Source organism: Carettochelys insculpta, chromosome 9, assembly GCF_033958435.1.
Source record: "Carettochelys insculpta isolate YL-2023 chromosome 9, ASM3395843v1, whole genome shotgun sequence".
In the NCBI taxonomy this organism is placed as follows: Eukaryota; Metazoa; Chordata; order Testudines; family Carettochelyidae; genus Carettochelys; species Carettochelys insculpta.
This window is the reverse complement of record NC_134145.1, coordinates 10,530,411-10,550,307: the sequence shown is the minus strand read 5'-3', so window position 1 is coordinate 10,550,307 and position 19,897 is coordinate 10,530,411. Positions and strand designations below refer to the sequence as shown.

General features: G+C 41.0%; 2 protein-coding genes across 5 annotated transcripts in view; one reads left to right on the top strand and one right to left on the bottom strand.

Annotated features, from left to right (window-relative positions):
• Nucleotides 1–5,467, top strand: part of NRDC (nardilysin convertase) — a 44,692-nt gene extending 39,225 nt beyond the window's left edge. Inside the window, exons 26-31 of the mRNA XM_075002490.1 lie at nt 694–746; nt 1,515–1,598; nt 3,613–3,703; nt 4,049–4,165; nt 4,876–4,965; nt 5,253–5,467. Of these exons, the coding sequence (XP_074858591.1) occupies nt 694–746; nt 1,515–1,598; nt 3,613–3,703; nt 4,049–4,165; nt 4,876–4,965; nt 5,253–5,447 (630 nt within the window). The 3' untranslated portion in view covers nt 5,448–5,467. The remainder of the gene's footprint in view (nt 1–693; nt 747–1,514; nt 1,599–3,612; nt 3,704–4,048; nt 4,166–4,875; nt 4,966–5,252) is intronic.
• Nucleotides 5,468–5,621: 154 nt separating this feature from the next.
• OSBPL9 (oxysterol binding protein like 9) overlaps nt 5,622–19,897 on the bottom strand; it is a 110,408-nt gene continuing 96,132 nt past the window's right edge. For all 4 annotated transcript variants that reach the window (XM_075002491.1, XM_075002494.1, XM_075002493.1 and 1 more), the window contains 10 exons: nt 13,776–13,861; nt 13,522–13,696; nt 12,716–12,800; nt 12,311–12,421; nt 11,833–11,896; nt 11,592–11,732; nt 9,593–9,671; nt 8,980–9,071; nt 7,497–7,632; nt 5,622–7,393 (listed from right to left, as the gene is read on the bottom strand). In XM_075002491.1, coding sequence (XP_074858592.1) covers nt 7,319–7,393; nt 7,497–7,632; nt 8,980–9,071; nt 9,593–9,671; nt 11,592–11,732; nt 11,833–11,896; nt 12,311–12,421; nt 12,716–12,800; nt 13,522–13,696; nt 13,776–13,861 — 1,044 coding nt within the window. In that variant the 3' untranslated portion in view covers nt 5,622–7,318. The remainder of the gene's footprint in view (nt 7,394–7,496; nt 7,633–8,979; nt 9,072–9,592; nt 9,672–11,591; nt 11,733–11,832; nt 11,897–12,310; nt 12,422–12,715; nt 12,801–13,521; nt 13,697–13,775; nt 13,862–19,897) is intronic.

Here is a 19,897-nt window from a genome sequence, read left to right as displayed (position 1 = left end):
AGGATTAGTTTTTCTCTCCACTCCCAACCCTTTTCTGGGTTGCGGGGGAGATCACTGAGGTTTTAGGGCTTGTGTTCCAATTACGTGACTGCAGTGTAGTGTTTAGTGAAAATGCTACTGTGCCAATGTGACATTTCTCCTGTCGGTTTAATTAATCCACCTCCCTAAAGGTGGTAGCTATTTCAACAGAAGCAGCTGTCCTGGTGATATAGCGCTGGCTATACTGGTTGATAGGTGTAACGAAGGCTAAGTCTGCACTGACACTTTCTGGCTCAAGGGTATGAAAAAACAGCCTCCTTCCCCCCCAAGCACAGGAAGTTATGCACTGTAAAGTGCCTGTGTAACCTAGACTCCAGTGCTAGGAGTCATGCTCCCAATATTGTGATTGCTTCCCTTGTGGAGGTGGTTTATCTAGAGCACTGGCAGAGTGGTCTCCCAGAGCTCCTGCCATGACCATACGGCTGTGGCTGTGGCTGTGCTCTAAACTTTCAAGTGTAGACAAAGCCTCCATTGCTGAGGTGTGAGTTTTCATTGTATCAATCAATATGTTTGTAGCGTAGGCCAGGCCTGGCCTGGCCTGGCCTTAGTCTCCTTCCCGTGTTCTCTTGTGTGGGTCTTTGTGCTTTTGTACCAAGCCTAGACCACTGCTGTAGAGTAGCAGTGCCTTCTGACTGGACTCATGTTATACTTCAGATGCACATGGAGGAGCCTTGCTTTGACTTCCTGCGAACCAAGCAAACCCTTGGGTAAGTTTTCTGTATTTGGGTACTGCTCGTGTTCTGTGTCTTCTAGTAAGTGGAACTCAATTATAATGTTACCATGGAAACACCATACACTGTAATTACACTACTTTCAGCCCCTGGATGCTCGGTGGTAAGAGACCATGACCAAAAACAGCAATGTTCTTTGACATTTTACTGAATGGCTTTGATGCCCTTTGGAAAAAATGGCAAGGTTGTGCCCACTAAAGCTACTATCAAATTACTGGTAGAAAAAAAAGCTTGCAGTCAGCAAGGTCCTGTTATCCTTCTGTCTAGCTCGGTGTTCAACACTGACTTGGACTGTGGACCTAGACTTCCTCAAAAATAACTTCTCTCTCTCCCAAGTATCTGACTATAATAGCTTTCCCATAGCTAAGGGGTCTGCAGAGCTGGAAGTAATTCTTCTCGTGATTGCTCATGCATGTCCCTCTATTTTGGCCCTTTTTGTGTGGGAGGAGGGTCCCTGTACTTTCAAAGATTGGGGCTGCAGGAGTTCAGTACATGAGTACTCTAAGCATCTTACAAAGCCCCAGAAAGTTGGGACAAGAAAAGGCCAGTTAGTTAAATCTTATTACAGTCTATTATTTGGGGTGGCCTTTGGACAAGAAAAGGCCAAGACCGTGTCATGCAAGAGATCTGATATGTTATTCCAGACTGACGCTTTGCTTATACTTTCAATCCAAGTATTGATGATGACCTGATTTCATAGCTTTGGATGTTATGTGTGGAATGACTTTTTCCTTTTGGTTTAAGCTACCATGTGTACCCTACATGTAGAAATACATCTGGCATCCTTGGATTCTCTGTTACTGTAGCAACACAAGCAACAAAGTACAAGTAAGTCTTCTAATTTAAGAGGGAACTGCATGTTGATGATTCCATCTTGGGGGTCCTCTTTGAATTCTGTGGTTCTTCACAGCTAACCTCTTGAAGTAGTAGCTGCTTACAACCTTTCAAACAAACAGAAGGGCCATGAAGGTCTCCTGAAGGTCACCAGAGCACATATAGAGGAAGAAAAGCTCCAGAGATGAGGGGCTCCTCTTGCACTGAACACTATAGGCTTATATCCCTGGGAAGCTGGCACACAGAAAGAGTTCAAAACTAGGGGCAGTCTGTGATAGCATCCCAGATGGACTCATCTTGTTAAGATGGAGTAAGTGGTGTTTCTGAAAATCAGATTGGACTGAGTGATGCAGCTGCCAAAGTTTTGTGACTAATGCTATTTTGAAATGCACCCAAAAACTAATTGGCAGCCTGTGGAGTTACAGGTGTGATGTGCTGCAGCCAAGAAACCTGTCTTAGCAACTGGGGTCACTATACTCTGCCCTGTAAACAAAGCTTTCAGGTGGAGCGCCAAACATATTATGATCTAGGTCCTCAGTCAGCAAAGTAGCTGATGTTAAGTATGTGGATATATGTTTTACTCAGTGAGATCATGAGTTGGAACAGGTAAAGATATGGCATGGATAACTGGTCTGAACTCTTTGGCTGCAAAAGTGAAAGTAGCACTCCAAATCAGAATTCATACTATAACAAACGGAGGGATATTAAGGCTTATTGGATAGTGCTGCTGCAAGAACAAACAAACATGTCCATCTCTTACGCTATTATAGATACTAGTGTTTGTGGGGGGGTGGAGAGAAACTCTTGATGAATTTAAATATTACTACTATTGACTAACAGTGGAGGATTTATTTATGGGGATAAAAAAGTGAACAGAATGTAAGGAAAAAATCTTCCTGGTGGTGAGATGTGCACAGTGATATGAAGTGATATCCTCAGGAAAGTGGTGGAATCCACCCGATTGTGTGACTTACTTAAAACTAAGCTGCACAAAGCATTGGAGAATTATGTTAGAGGACAGTCCTAAAGTAGTAAGAAGCTGGCCTGTGTATGGACTCAGATCTTATTATTTCCTATTCCAAGAAAAGATGAACCCAAGGTTGTAGGCAGCGTTCTGAGTGCACCAACTGGCTTTTGATTTCACAACTGGAACTAGAATTGATCTGGTTTATGACAAGAGGTAACTTTAACTGAATAAAACAAATGTATTGTCAGCTATGAAGATCATGTAGCTGAACCACTATAGAACTAGTAACATTTTCTTAAGGAGCAGTTCTGCTCTGAAAAAACTCATAAATGATACTGTGTTTCTTGTCTGGTGACAACAACCTGGCCACAGTACTGTGCAGCTGGATACACTCCGGCACTAGCAGACTTATTTTGCAGATAGTTGAGCTAGCCCCATAAGAGGTGTGTCTTCACACACTCTCAATAGTTGTAACAGTTGAGAGCTCACACATCTCATCTATCCCCTGCTGAAGTGGAACTATTTTTGGTAATACTAGTCTGCCCTCATGGATGCTGATGTAGGTATTATCTTCCAGAATCTTTCCTAGCTATTTTTACCTTGTTTCTCAAGGGAGTAGCCATGTTTGTCTGCATCTTCACAAAACAAACAAGCAGTCCTGTCGCACCTTAAAGACTAAAAATTTTTTTTATTAGGTAAAGTTTTCATGGGAAAGACCCACTTCTAGTTCTGCTCCAGAATCTGAAGTGGATCTTTCCCACGAAAGCTCATTACCCAATAAAAAAAAGTTATTCTTTAAGGTGCTACAAGACTGCTTGCTGTGTTTAGTTTCTCAAGGACCTGAAGAACTGAAAATGGAAACATCTTCACCTTGGGTGAAGCATGGGAAAGAGTGGGCAGAGGTTCTCTTCCAGTATGCCAAAAATATTGTTTACTCTTAAGTATATAGTTCCTCAGGCAGTGCTTTGCTTTTGGTGTTAGTTCCCAAATTCAAAACTGCTAGCTTCCCCCAAACTATTGGAGTGTTTGTTTTTTTCCCAGCTCTGAACTAGTTGACAAGAAGATAGAAGATTTTCTTTCTTTCTTTGAAGAAAAAATCAAGCATTTAACTGAAGAAGCATTCAGCACACAGGTAAAAGTGGTCACTTAATGACACTTGTTCACTAATTGTTAAACAGATCATACTACTTTGGGGAGAAAGCAGAACTGTGCAGGTATCTGCTCCTTGCTGTTTTCCAGGACATGCTCTGTGGTCTTTCCTGAGGCTAGTGTTTGAATGCCAGGCTGCTTTTGTGAATTTTTACCTCCCCCATTTGAAGTGGAGATTTCAGTGTTTGCTGGAGGCTAGGATATCTACAGCTTCATGCAATGGGTTCCAGGGTTGATGCACATTAGATTTTAAAACATTCAGTATTTGCTTTGAAGTAGTGGTGCTCTTGAAGGAGCTGGGATTTTAAGTGAGCTATTTCTTTTATAGGTAACAGCACTAATAAAGCTTAAAGAGTGTGAAGATTCCCATCTGGGAGAAGAAGTGGATAGGAACTGGAATGAAGTGGTGACTCAGCAATACCTGTTTGACAGGCTTGCCCGTGAGGTAGTGAATTTAATACTACAACTAAAATTTATTGAATAGTGATTTTTAAAGCCCCTCAAGTCATAACTTCTAACCACCACCAATTTAAACAAAGGCTTGTTTAGCTCACCCCACCCAATGGCCATATCAGGCTCTTGATCCTGGAACGCTCCAGTATTTTTCAAGATGTCAGGCCCTGTACTAAGGCATGATCTCATGAAGTTTATAGCCCTGTGTACCAGATTGTAACAAAACTATTTTTCAGAGATTCTGCAAACACTAACTCCATTTAAGTATCTATCTGTGATATGTCTACACTGCAGGGTTTTTCAGAAATAACTTATTTTTGTGTTCTAGTGTCAAAATACACAATGATAGGGTACTTCCCTGGAGACCAGTTAAGTGATGATTACCTCTGTTTTAGTGCGCACACAGTCAGTTTCAAAAGTGAAGGTGGGGGGAGTCCTGGGAAAGTCATTCATTTTGGTGGAGTTATTTCAAGTTAAATGCCCTGTTACAGAACAAGCAGCTTTGCAGTGTGGATGAAGGGGTTTTTCCCTCACAAAAAGGGGGTTTTCTGGAGGGGAAAAAAAAATCCTGTTTCTGCCTAAACTGTTGCTTTCAAGGCTTAAGTCAGCTCCAAATAGCTACTATTTAAATGTTAATTACTAAGGAGGCTTGTGAGGCATTCCTATTTAGCAGTTTGAAAAGTATGTTCTTCTGGATTTTAGATAGAAGCGCTGAAATCCCTTACGAAAGCGGACTTGGTGGATTGGTTCCAAGCTCATAGAGGCAGCCAGAGCAAAGTGCTCAGTGTACATGTGAGTATGTGTGGATGTAGTTCAAGAATAGACTAGATTCTGGCTCGTCACTTACTGTTTAAATTTTGTCTTGCGACCAGTCCCTATCACCATTTTTAGACCTTAGTTGTAACTAGTACCTCTTTCAAGTACCTTAAGTCCAGGTCAAGTGAGAAATTCAAAATACAATAAAGCTGAATGCTGCAGGAAAAAAATTCATTTAGTTTCACTTGTATCTCAAACACTAAATGACTGGGTTTTAAAGTTTTAATCTTATTTTCATGATAATGTGGCCTTTGCCATTTCAGGTGGTTGGATTTGGAAAACATGAAGGGGACTCAGAAGTACCAGTGCTCTCTGATCAGAACTCCTCATGTGGTGAAATACCTCAGCTAACTTTCTTACCTCCCTCTTCCTTGATGAGTAACACCACTTCCATCAAGGATATCAAAGCTTACACATCAGCTCTCAATGTTCTTCCTTACCATAAAATATTGAAATAAACTTGTCATCTTGCCCTGCAGTAGTGTGTAATTTAAGTTATTTACCAATCAGTCTCAACCTAATGTAAGATCATTAGTTAGGTTGTTTTTATAAACTCTAACCTCTCACCTTGTTTTGAGCTGGCACAGCTTAATTTTACAGCTGTTCAGGAAAATATTCCTGACCTAAACAAGTTGCCACCTCCTAGCCTTTTGCCTCTATTCTATTTGAGGGTCAGGAGGTTTTCTGTAACTAACTGTATTGTGTTAAGGCTACCTCTGTACACGAAGTATTAGTTTAGCATTCACATGTAAAGTGAACTGTGCAATAATGGGTTAAGTTTGTGCTAGACTGCTACCATGCATATTCCTATAACAAATGTATTTAAATAAAATTTATTTTCTAGCCAGGCTGCTGTATACTGACAGTGACTTTTCAACTTAATGTTGTTTGTAGTGAATGGGCCACTTAACATGTGCATTTGATATAGTTACACTTTAAATTTATCTTAAAACAGATATTTGATCATTAACTTGATTCCCCCTTCTCCCCTCTAGCAACCACTTAAGCATTAAGTTAGGCTGTAATTAATCAAGCACACACTTCCAACCTTAACACACAAATGTTGATTGGCTGGTCTAAATATTGCTTTCACATCCTACAGCCCTTACTTACTGTTAATTAATTTTACTTTATTCACAAAAACAGTGCAACACACTAATATCAGTTGCAACTTGCACTCTCCTCCCCAGAACAATTACTTATTACCCAACTCGCCACTGATCAGAGAGAAATAGAGCATCTACCCCCAGCCCCACACATCAGTGATGTAGGTAGGGCAAAGACAGCAAATGAATAAGGGTAGTAGTACTCCAGTAGCAGCCATGGGGAAAAGGAACTCTTGCTCTCCTTCACAGAGTTTTATTGAGGGAGCAGTCCCCTTATAATCAGTTCAAGTTAGATGGCTAGTAACTTTCAAGCTTATTTAGGAGTACACATACTGTCGCAGTCTAGGCAAACTGAATTCACTATCCTAAAGTTTCCAGTGTGGCTTGTTCAGCAACTTGATACTGGCTATAAAATTCAAAAGCACATCATGTGACTTAAGTACCTGGTCACCTGTTACTTCTGAAATGGGATTTTAGGGTCTTTAGCATCAACTCATCATAAAAATGCCAGTATGTTCTAATTTTTTTTATGCGCTAACTATGGATGTGATTTTTTTTGTTTCAAAATTCACAGTAAAAGTTAAATAAATACAAACCCATGAGAAGTTGGAAAAAATCTATTTTATGAAGCTGTAAGATACACAGTATTTCAATTGTAGTCTAGGGTTACATTTTGGATTTCTAAAATAAAACAAAGTTATTTAGGGTGAGACATCAAAAGGTTTGATTTATCATACAGGTGGTACATAACATTTCATATAGATTTGTAATCAACTGTTCCATGAAAGGAATCCTCATATTTACACATCAAAAATGTTAAAGTGAAATCTTGCATTTTATATAGCAGTAGAGCCTCCATATTATGCAGCTGATAACTATGTCCTTCACAGTGGTTATACCAAGTGTATGCTTCCCATGACTTAGCCCCAGGTTTTTCTGATGCTTCTGAATTATAGTGAGGGCTCAGACATGTTTCTGAAGCTTCAATACATTATTTGAATGGTGAAGTCCAAAGCTACTAAGTGACTGTCAAATAGCTAAGAAGTCTCCTGCTTTAATTGTTTATTTGCATTATTAAAGCCAGTATCCCTGAGATAGGAACCACTGTAACTGGAGGGGACAGGATCTCCCACATGGAGTACTTGATAAATTATGACTATCTTTTGAATCAGATGTAAAATTCACTAAGCCAAAACCTGAATGTTTTAGGTCTTTATAATTACTTAGTGTTTAGTGGCTGCAAGTCGTTTCAATAGTGGCTCATCATACACCCAACATTCTCCATCTTCATGGAATAACTAGAAGAAAAAGGAATAATTTATAGTGGGGAGTGATGGAAGCCATATAATTAGTACTTATTACTACTACAGTTTAAGGGATGAGGTTCACATTAAAACTCACCCTTGTTTCCCATGGTGTTTCTTTCTCCTTTCTGGCTCTAGCTTCAGCTCTTTGTCTTTCTTCCAGTCTGTGCTTTGCTTCTGTGGCTGCATCAATGTCTCTGATTTTTAAGTTGTAAGTTACATCTTTCCATAAGCTAAAGAAATAGAGGTTATTTTAAGATGCTGACCTGTGGGAGGATGCAGTGCTGCAAGGCTGTAAATAAATCTGCAAAGCCTTTAAATATGTTGCTACAACTAAAAAAAACTTCTGAAGGCCAAGTTCAGGTTCATTTGTATTTATTTGGGAAATACTAATTATTCCTGGGGGAATTCTGTATCATTGAGCACGTGCAGAGTTCCTGGTCGTCCCTCCGCACAGCATATTTTTGCTTCCCTGCAGAAAAACAACTTCTGATGGGGAACTAAAGAGAAACCACAAGAGCAGTCAGTCAGTGGTCCCTCTAATTTTTCATGTACTTATGTGCACCACTATGGAGATAATCACATAACAAAAAGACATCCTCTGCATATTCACAGTGTGTGGTGGTGGTGGTGGTGGGGAGGGGTGCTGAGAGTGCTCAGAGGTGAAGAGGCTGGCTGATGGGATGCTGATTCTGGGGTGGGGCTGATGGCTGCCCTGAGGAGAGGACTATCCCCAGCTCTCTCACCACAACAGTTTGGGGCCAGATGAGAGGTACCTCTGCTACACTGCCACAGCTCCAGCAGCTATAGCAAAGGAAGGAGTATCTGTCCCTCAACCATAGCCGCTCTGCAGCAGTTCAGGTTGGGCACCTGGGCAGAGGCACTCCTGGTCCAGGCACAGAGTTGCTGTGGCCAAGGGAGAAGGACAAAGTCCCCTTCTTGCTGGTCCTGGCACAGAGCTGCCCCAGGGCCAGGGGAAGGAAGGGCCTTGGTGCTGGAGCAGAGGTGACACTCTGTTGGGGCAGAGACAGCATTGTGTGGCAGCCCTGCATGGGGCTTGTCATGCAGCTTTGAGAGAACTTTGGTCACAAGTTCCTCCCTAAGAGTGCAAGCAGGTTGGTTCTTCAGACCATAGCCAGACCAGAACAGACTGAAGAAGTGGGTCTGTCCCACGAAAGCTCACCTAATAAACTATTTTGCTAGTCTTCAAAGTGCTACTTGACTGCTTTTTGTTTTGATAGCGTATAGACTAGCACGGCTTCCTCTCTGTTACTAAATAGAGGATGTGGGCCAATGCCCTTCTCCTGTGTACTATAGTTTAAATAAGTCACCAAAATATTTGAAACCAGGATGACTGTACTATATTATTTTAAGAAATAAAATGTGCAGAATTTTCTCAAGAAAAATATAATTTAGCACCAGATCTGGGCAATGAATCATCTATAGTTCCCACAGTGCTGATTAGTCTGTACTGTATGACCAAATTTAATTAGTCAGTTTTTAAAGAAGTTTTTACAGAAAAAATCCTCACACAAATGAGCCAGAGAAGAAGCCTTCATTTGTCACTTTGTGACACTTACCAGCGGGATTCATATTCCTCTTGGTCTTCCAGTTTCCTTACCTTCTTCTTAATTGTAGGCATTTTCTTGGTATCTATAAAGACTACACTCTCCTAAGGGGACAGAGTTATTTTGATGTTATTGTGTTTGAAACAAAGTTAAGTTTAGTGGAGGCTTTTTTTAAAACCACACACACACACACACACACACACACACTCTTCTTCCCTCCCTTCTTGGCAGAGGACAGATAAGAAATTTGTTTCCTGCTTCAAGTTTTTCTTAGTTTTTTTTTTAGCAAAAGCCTACAGCACACACAGCTATCCTCAGAGCAATTTTAATCCAGTCTGAAAGTTTATTCAACACTTCCTAGGAACTTTCAGGCAATATTATCCCTATTCTTTTAGCATCTCAGCTACTGAAGTAAAGGAGTTTAAGGTGCTCCACTTCAGCAGATCCTTAGGTTTGATTTAAAGCCATCATTTATAAAAAGCAGAAGTGAAACAGTAGTCCCTTACTATACAAAAGGGTTTTCCACCCCCCCCTTACACACACACACACACACAATATGCAATGCCAGCAACACCAATACCTTAAACTATTTCTGATAGAGTAAAAACAAGATAAGTTGGTTTACCCCTGTTGCATATTTTGCATACATGACACCATTCCATTCACCTTCAATTGAGCAGAAGGATTTCTTGTCATTAGGAGAACTAAACGGAAGGAAAAGTAAAATGATTAAGTTCATTACTGTGCTACAAACCTCACTCTAGACCAGATCCTTGTTGTCCTAGATATTAGACATATAGACAGGAATGCAGTGCCTGACCTAAAGGCAAGAAAGTATCAATAAACATGGGAAAGTGTAATAGTTACATTTTACAAATGAGAAAATGGAGAAGTGTGGGAGGTTTGTTTATTTGCTTTAACTGCAGTGGTGCAAAACCTCTAGGTCACCTGAAAAAGTTTAAGACAGGACTTGTACCAGAGCAGATTGTCTACTACAGTTCATGTTACTGTAATTTAGACAACCTCTACAGTAATAAAGTCAATTCAGTGAGCTACAACGAAAGCTTTGTGGAGAACTGGTAACAGGACAGGATTTTCAAAGGCTGAAGATGGAACGAAGGTGTCCAAATCCCACTGAAATACCATGGAATACAGCAGTCTAGCTATGTTAGACCTACAAAATGAAAATCCCAGGCAGCTTGACATTAATGCACCTGATGCCAAAAACTAGCAATCTTATGCACAATCCTTTGACAGCCTCCCTCCCCTTTATTATTTGTATTAAAGTCATCAGTCAGGATTAGAGCCTCCATGATGCTAGGGTGCTTATTTAATGCTAAGTAAAAACAATGCCTGCATTGAAGAGTCTAATTTAAGATGATGCAACAAATGAGTACGATAAACAGGAGAAGCATAAATGAAAGTATCAGTGACAAGATCCTGTGCATAGCCCAGGGGTCTAAAAAGTGCAACTGCAGAGTTACATGTTGTTCTTTAAGGACTTATGTGTGGCTCCTGACACAAAGTGTTAATAAATAAATTCAAAAACATAAAATTTAACACACACAACCACCCCTCCCGATTATTTTTTGATGAATGTCTGTCTAAAAGCCCAATAATGAACAATTCAGATCTAAATAGTGTATGCTATGGGATCGCAAAACATTGGATAACTCCCCTTTATATATGCAGTGCATTATGGGATAGAATAATGTTTCTGTGTTTTAATCATGTTGCTAATGAAGTCTTGATTTTGAAGAGGAAAAGGAAGCTTGTGGCATCCCTGCTATGAAAGGCAACACCTATTTTAAGATAGATAACAGAAATAAAAACAAAGTATAATTGACTTAATTAGTGAGGTTTCCAGAGTGAAAGTCAGGAAGACGGGGTACAAACACACAAAGTGTGAGAAAACAATATGTAAAAAATTGAACGTCCTGCAGTAAACAGGTATCGCATTACAAATCATTGTGTGCACTGTTCTCAAAATAGGAGTTACAAAAAGTATGGTTTGACTTTATTAAGGACCATCTCATATTCAAATACGCTGCAGTTCCTGAATGATTTTTTTTTTACCAAATGCGAAAAAGATTGCTCTGTTTGCTATTTTGGTTGCCGACCCCTGACAGACAGTCTAACCACAAGAAGCCTGAATTTAACTACAAATCCAAATTTTATTAGACTGTCTGTACAGAGGCCCAGGGTGAAACTCTCACACTAGTCTACATCAGCAACATGACAGAAAGGATCTTTTAGGAGTGGAATGAAAGCATAATCACTTCTATATAGTGTTTGCTGCCAGGTACGTAAAATACAATTACCTGTTTTGGTATATGGGCAGGATCTGTATACTCCTGCAAAAGGTGTTGGGAACATGTTTGGAGTAGGGCATGATAGAGACAGGTTCAAGCAGCTTTCCTTCCAACCTAATGCACACCTTTTGACTTGACATTCCCAGTCTAATCATGGCACATAAATAAGAACAATGACCTGGATGTAATATTTTAATATAGTTGAAGATACTGAGTACAGCCAACCTAAAATTACCCTATGGAAAAATATGTTGTGAGCATTTATACAAATGAGTCAGACTGAAGGAAGGAAAAAACAAAAAGGGGGCTTACAAAATTTCAGCTGTAATTCTATGTTTCTTTCCTCCATAGAAGGGTTTTGTATGGAAGATGATATTAGCATTGTAGCCGGTTTTTGAGCAACTAATACTGCATTCTCCACCCAGTTCTATCCATGGCACTGTGAGAATAGACCTGCAATGATAAACAATTGCAATTTTCAAAAAACAAAGGCACAGGTGCTCACGATCTCCTGAAAAGCTTTCAAAGACAGAGATAAGTAGTATTTACTTGCCTTCCATAGCCATTGGGGAAAGTCAAAATATAGTGCTCATCATAATCTAGACATGTTACACAACCTGTCAGAGAGAAAAAATTACCGATAATCAGCAGCACATTTAGACAACACTCATAAAGGAATCTCACAGCATTTGACAAAAGCAACCACCACAAAAATAAAGAGGTTAATGCCTGATTTTCAGACATGCAGAGCATAATTCTTGATGCTTTTAATGGGACATTCAGCACCTCTGGAAGCTGGCTCACTGAAGGACAAGCTGAGCCTATGATGCACTGGAAATGGATCCTGGTTCACTAGCTACAGACAAGACTGTTACAACAGCTACTCTGTCTCATCACTGACAGTTTTATCGAGCATGAACAATACCTTGCAGGATGTTTATAAATTGCTTTTCCTACACAATTACGATAAAGTTAGCATTAGTTTCTGAATACTCAAGAATTTATCTTTTAAACCATATGCACATACTTACCTTGCCCTATATTATGAACACCAATAGACATCCCTAAGAATTTTGACTTAGTCCAAATGTGAGCATTGAATTGTATTCTCTTGCCAAAACACTCCGCATAAAATGCTGAAACTTAAGAAGAAGAAAAATTAGAACACAACAAGACACGATCATTTGAAGTGATTTTTACACCCAGATAAATTAAAGGATACTGCAGGGCAGGCCAAAGGGTTGGAGAGAAAAAAAGAACTAGAAAGATTTTGCTATTTACTTCCCAGAAGAATGGTGGTGAAAGAAGAGAGAAATGTCAGAATGAAAATTCACTACTAAGCAGATAATATTAAATTAAGGTCAACACATTAAAACAGACTTCACTGCCAATCTTTTTAACCAATAGTATAAGACACTAGTATCGTATCAACTTACTTGGAGGGTGGTGTGAAACTTGCTCTGCTACAAATGTTACGCTGTTTTTGGTAACCCAAGGAACTGGTCCCTCTGAAACAGGCTCCTGCACACAAATTAAGAGTTGCCTTCATTTGACATTGTATATACAGTTTTCAAAAGGTCCATTGAAGAAGCTTCTAATTGGAACTGTCCATCACTTAATACAAGCTTAAAATCCCAACATGATTCAACTCAACATGGTTGCCAATTTTTTGGTTTCAAAAGGACAGGCAAAATGCACTGATGTTTGGTCTTTTGGCGAATACCACAATTGCTGTAATCAGTTCAATTACAGATACGTAAATACAGTATTTGGAATGTGCTCAGGCACTATAGTGAAACTCAAATATCTAGGATAGACTACTTCTGAATTCACACCTGGCTATCTCAAATCCCCATGATGTATTTATATCTGTCCAAGCTGGCAAAGTTTGGGTGAGCTAGAAGGTCCCTGAGAAGTTGGCAAGGAACTAGAAAAATGCCTAATCTGCAGTTCTGAAGACCAAGGAACGTATCCTCAGTACTGGAAGGAAGTATTACAGAATACTTTCTGCATGTCAAAGAGTTCTTAAGAAATTAATTATTGAAATTATGCATAGTTTGTAAAGTAACACACATTTGAGAAGTAACCCTAACAAAGAGGGTGAGGAAACATCTGCTAGGCAAGGAACGACAACATTTTACATAGTTTGTTTCTGGTATGAACCCCACATCATTCCTGTCAGAGATTAGGAGAATTATTAGCACACATTCTAAGCAGTAAAAATCGCCACCACCGAACTAACCACATTATCTTCATTTTCGGCATCTGGTAACATCCAATGGCACCGGAAGATCTCACCCAAAATTGGATTGTAAGGCTTTTTGGCAACAGATCCTTTCCTTCCCGCATGAAATGCCGAGAGATACCATCTAACCACTTGAACCATTCGGTCTTTTGGGTCCTTCTGGTCACTAATACTAGAGGGAGGAGAAAAATATTCTTGAAACTGCAGGAGGCAATATCAGAACTGATTAATACTGTATTTAAATCAAATACCTCACAAATAAGTCCGGATGTGCAAAGAAGTCAGCATACATTTCCAAAAGTGATCTTCTTTCCAGAATAAAAGTTGGCAGAACCACCTGAAAAAGGAATACACCTCAAAATTCTTAAAATGCTAGTATTTTAGTTCCTAGAGAAGCCCAGTTCCACAGCATACTTGGCTTTCTGAATGTTCAAGACTTGAATTAGCATCCATGAAGTTCTTGGAAAATGTAACAAAAATAGTGAGTCTTATTGTTAAATTAATATACCTATGAGAAAAGATTTATTATCTGACAGCTACTAAATACAAAACCTTCAGTTTTGTGATGTCTGTGATGGAATTGGAGCTGATCTATAAACCACTTATGGACATTGTATGCTGAACTGATTAGGATGTTTATGAATGCTGGTTGAGTTTAACAAGGAGCTGTAAGGAAAAACAAGGTGAAAGAAATAAAAACACTCAAGCCACTCATATATTAAACATTTACAAGCTGTTAAATGACAATGCCCAAGTTATAAACTTTGGAAGATGCTTGGGGCATCACAGGAGAAGTGCTTCCCTTTGGAAGCATAATGCTACATTGTTGACAGCTTCCTGTTGTTGAGAATGAAGGCTGGAACTTTTTTCCCCAGCAGGATTTCTCTATGTTGGTTGCCTAGCCAAAAGGTAGATGTCAAATGGATGGCCGGCACGTTAGGAGGGTTGGTTCTGACTCCATTCTGTGACAGATGTAAATACATCCAAAGGTGAACACACAGAAACACCATTCATACAGCCTTGATGCCTCATATAGGTGCAATGCAGAGAGGATGATCTGATGTTGGCTGCACCAATTCCAGAGCTGTACTGTCTTCATACAGAGTATTGTGGTTGGTTCTTGGTCTGCCCTATTTGTTTGTATCATAAACAGTGGTCATATTGTCTGAGTGAACCTAGACTTGGATTGAATGAAAGGCAACAATTGCTTGCATGATTCTTTATATAGCCTGAAGCCTGAGGACATTTCAACAGAGCATGTATTCCTTTGGAGTGCAGGAACCCTGAGCTACATAATTATCCAGCTGCATTCCCCAGCTCAAAAGACATGCATGTTTTCTGAGTGTTCTCGTGGATGGGCTGAAAATAAAGGGAACCCCCGCATCACTGTTCTTCCAACAGCTGAGAGATGCCTTGATGCTTGAAGCAAGTGAGACTCTTATCTAAGGAGGCCCTGGCAGCAATCCAGACCTTCCTCAGACAGGTTTGGAGGCAGATAAGGAGAAGCCCGGCAAAGGGAGAGTGACTACCATGCAGGACCTGACTGTCATTTGAAGGCTGAGTTTAAACTGAATACTGAGTGTCAAAGTATAAAGGAATTGTACCTGCATTTCCCCACAGTACTCCAGGATTGGCTTCTGGCTTCACCACCTTTGTCTCTCGGGTGCAGGCACATGTTTCTCTATCGCTTACTGGATTATTTCCAGACATCACAGTCTAATGAATGTACTGCAAATTCCCCACAAAGTCAGGCTGTCTAAGCAGGCCTGTTTTATCTTTTTTCCCCTCAGCAATGGTAAATAAGGCATCTGCCGAGGTTAAGCTACCACACTATTCTACCTAAGCAAACACTTCTGTGGTCATGTGAAAGCCTTCAAGATGCAATAATAGGGTTTATCAAATAAACTCAAGCCATTTTAGAGAATCTCCTCTTTGAGGACAGCCACCTTTTCATTAAAATGACCCTTCAGCCATATCAGTCACCAACACACCTGTGTCATGCTGTGTTCCTTGCTAATATATTCCCATAGACTTTGCAGAATATACTCAAGGCGCTGCAATATAGATACCAGCCAGCCCCGAAGCTGCTCCAGCCTCAGAGGTCCAGTGAAACACTGAGGCTTGGTCCACACTAGACCTTCCAGTTGACTGCAGATATGCAGTTCTAACTTCCGCAATTGAGTACCTAGAATTGATGCATCTGCAGTTGACTGTAAGGTCAGTCCTCCCTAAGGGAGGTCAACAGGAGCATTTCTCCCATTGACCTCCCTTACTCCTCATGAGAGCAGGAGTACAGGGGGCTGATGGCAGACCCCACAGAGATTGATTTCATGCATCTTTACGAGAGCCGCAAAATCTACTTCTGGGGGATTGTCTATAAAAGGGTTGATCTCTGGGTAAGTGTAGGCATAACCTAAGACAGCAACAGAGGATATAGCATGGCAGCCAACACCACTCTTTCTCCAGACTCAGCCATCCACAAAATGTAGCATTTTGAAAGGACACTTGAGAGCTGTTAAGTAGTCGCAACATAAGCCAGCTTCTACACCCCTTGGTGGCCATGTGGCTCATTTCCTTTCAATGTCTCAACACACACGAGCTTTAGAATGACAGAAAAAACATACAACTGGAAGAGACCTCAAGAAATCATCAAGAACCTACCCCTGTATTGAGGCACTACTAATTATAGCTAGTCCATCCGTGATAAGTATGTGTTTGAACCTATTCTTAAAAATCTTCAATGATGAAAACTCTAAAACCTCCTTTAGAAGCCTAGTTCAGAGTTCAACTACCCCTTACAGTTACAAAGTGCACTGAATGTGGGGGAAATAACTGGAGGGTAAGAGGAGAGGGAGCAGGAAACCCAATACACATTAACTGAACTACAAGTATTAATTCTATTAATAAAAATAGGGTAAAGATAACTACTTTGAATACTTTTTACACAAAAAATTTACAAATCTAGAAGTTATGGAAAACAGTTCCATCCCAAAATAAAATAGCAGACAAGGAGATGAGGAAATATCAGTCCACACCACTCTTTGTGCCCTCCATTCACAGGATGAGAAGGCACTGAACCAGTTTCTGACCCGGAGTATATGGAACACGTGCAATTACAGTGAATACCCACAGGAATCAGCCCTCAAACTACAGCTGCCAGAACTAAGGCAGAACAGCTAAGTAAACTTGATCGACGTACAGGATGAAGGAGCTCAAGCCTTTGTCTAGCAATAGGAGAATGGAAAATTTCCAACCCAGTGATTTCCTAATAGCAGCACCTCCCATTAATTCTGATGTATATGGGCCATTTTCCTAAAGTCTATATTTTCCAGAGGCAGTTAATAGCTACAGCTCAGCCTGTGCTAGACATGCTGGCTTGCTGCCAGATGATTTATTTCAAAGCTGTGATAAACTATTACAAAATAAATAACTTCAGTGCCAATTAATTAGATACAGTAGGCCACAACCTGCGTGGTAACTATCCAAGCTGTGAAACCATTCAGGATTGGCAGAATTGTGGAAGATGCTCCAAGGTGGGGGGGAGAAAATCCAGGTACATAATTTTCAGTTCTATAGCCCAGCATCTCCCACAATCCTGATATACAAAGTATCAAAGAGCAAACAAACTAGGCATGGATGTAAACATGAACATAAGAAATAACTATGCCCTCCACCCCCAACAAGCTCTTTGAATGGTTCAAATGGCAAGGTTATGTCTAGACCATCACCTTCAGCACCTTCCTGCCAAACGTGGATTCTATGGAGGCAAAGTCCACTTTGCAGCCTCAGAGAGAGATCTTAACTGATGACCATGTGGCTTCTCTCACATTTCTGCAAGGGAAGTGTCTGCTCATTTGGCCCAGGAGTTGGACACAGTTGTGAAAGAATGCATCTTGATTCCTTCTGGAACAGTGCACTGGTTAACTTGTATGTCTCCAAGACGCATGATCTGAACCACCTAATAAGAAAGGTTGTATACTATAACCCCCATGGGATGAGATACAGAATAGGGACTCCAATATCTTCTTAGGTATTCTGTATGCTTGATATAAATCTTCAATGGTTTTCCAACATGTAGGATGTACCACTGCTTCTCAGTTGACCACTCTGGCCATGGGCCGAACAAAGGAATTCAGAGGCTCTAAGGGATGAGCGGTAGGTGATTTTAACACCAGAGACAAGTCCCATTTAGGAAAGAGCTGGCCAGCCTGATTGCTCTGAAAGATCTGGATAGCAGGTGGTTCTGCCAAGGAGCCAGAAGATCCTGTGAACGGGACTCTACTTAAGACTGACATCTGGTGCTATGGTGACGGGATGAAGGCCTTTTTTTGCAGCTTCCAGTAAGAAGTGCAGAGTGGCCTGAACCACAGTGTTCTGGGGCACCACAAACTGAATTTGGTCCCCAGGGAGGAGTAGATTTTTAGTGTGAAAGAGGGCAGAATCCTGCTCATTTTTGAACATAGCTGTATTCCACCAAATGACTGCTTTTTAAGAGCCACGCTGTCAATTCAAAATGGTCTGAGCCTTGGATGAACTGAGGTGGGGTGGGGAAACAGGTCTTTTTTCACTGGAAGCTGCAATAGTGATGCCAGGTTCAATTTACCAGATGACAACATTAAGGTCTCCTTTGGCAGCGTGGAGCTAGCATGGTCCCCTTTGCTTCTTCCCTCCTTATTGTCTGGATCACCCTCTCTAGGAGAAGAAAAGACAGGAATGCATATAGAGGGGTTTGCAGCAATCTGTGAAATATAATATTTGTTCATATAGTCTTAGGCTTCATTTTCCAAGTGAAGAATTTTTGCCATTCTCGCAATGGATAACGAGGTCAACTGGGAGGAGACTATGAAATCAGAGTGAAGAGTTCCTAGTTCAACATTACTCACTGCATCTGCTACACCAGTTTACCTTTTATGCCTGTCAACCTCACGGAGGGTGGAGGCTTGCCTTCCCATTCCATTTTCTCCATCATTTTTGATGCACAACTATGCTTTGCTCCCACCCATTTGGTTGTTTATGTTTGCAATCACAGTCATGTTGGCTGGTTGGGTAACCTCATCTTGGTCCTTTCGGTAGGTTAATAGTGCTAGTCTAACAGTTTCAAGTTACAAGAGTTTAATACTGCAGGTCTTGTCCCTGTTGCTCCAAATACTTTATCATTCTGGGTCACAAAAGTACACCAATCCCTCCAGACAACAATCTTTTGTGAGAACGTGAGGACCTGGAAGGCATATGGGGGAAGCTGCAGCAGTTGTCTTATCTTTACTGTCCTTAGTTGCCCCAGGACTTACACCTGGGTCACCTGGATGAAGTCCTCCTCATTCTACTTAGAACCTCTCTCTTCTGCTCTGTACCTCCTGGATGAGTTTTTCCCATGGTTAAGTTGAGCCTTCTTGGATGCACAGGGAACCATATATGCCTGTACAAATTTAGAACCCCATGCCCTAGCAGAGATCGGGTTGGGTAGATGGTACGCATTTTTTACTTTCTGCTGAGCCTAAGAAAGCTTCCTCATACACAGAGCACTTTTTCAGTTTTGCAGGGTACCTGTGCAGCTGCTCTGCTATGTCCGAAAGGGCAGCAACTCAGTAAAGCGGCAGTTCAGCAAAAGCCCCAGGTAGCTGTGACCACCACGTTGCTCAGATCCCAGAAGAGGAGGCAGTGAGAGGGCTTGAAAACAAGTACGTACATGTTGGCTTCCTAAAAAGTAGCTAAAAAAAACACATCTAAAGGGAGCAAAGTAAAGCAGCATTTGACTGACACCACAGAGGCTGGTAACAAACAGGAGTAAGGGGATGACTAGCTCAGGTTGTGCTGTGACTGTAAACTGTTTCCAAATCCTACAGAAAGGAGAGGACTAGCTCATATGTGTCAGAATTTTGGGAGATGCAGGGCTGCAGAACTGTGAAACTCCCCCTGAGGATCGCAGTAGGGCCATGATGCCTGACATGAGGGTGCATTCACAGGGCCTGTCTACACTACCACTTAAGTCAATGTAATTTACATTGCTCAGGCACATGAAAAAGCTCTGCCTGTCACCATCCTGAAGCAATGCAAGTTACATTAACTTAAGTGATGTTCACACCGTGCTGTAACACTGGGAGATGCTCCACTGACACAACTTCTACCTCTTGTTGAGGTGGAATAATTACATTGACAGAAGAATGCTCTCTGCTAAGCATAATACAAGATCACCAGATGCGCTACAATGGCACAGTGGGCTGTAGTTTAGAATCTCCCCCAGGCTGGGAAGGGAGGCACTGGAGCAGCTAGACCTGTAGCCATGACATTGTCAATACTACTTTCTTCCAGAAAAAGAATTTTGAAATAGCATCAAGTCTTCGGGGGGGGGGGGGGGGGGGGGAAATGAAGCATT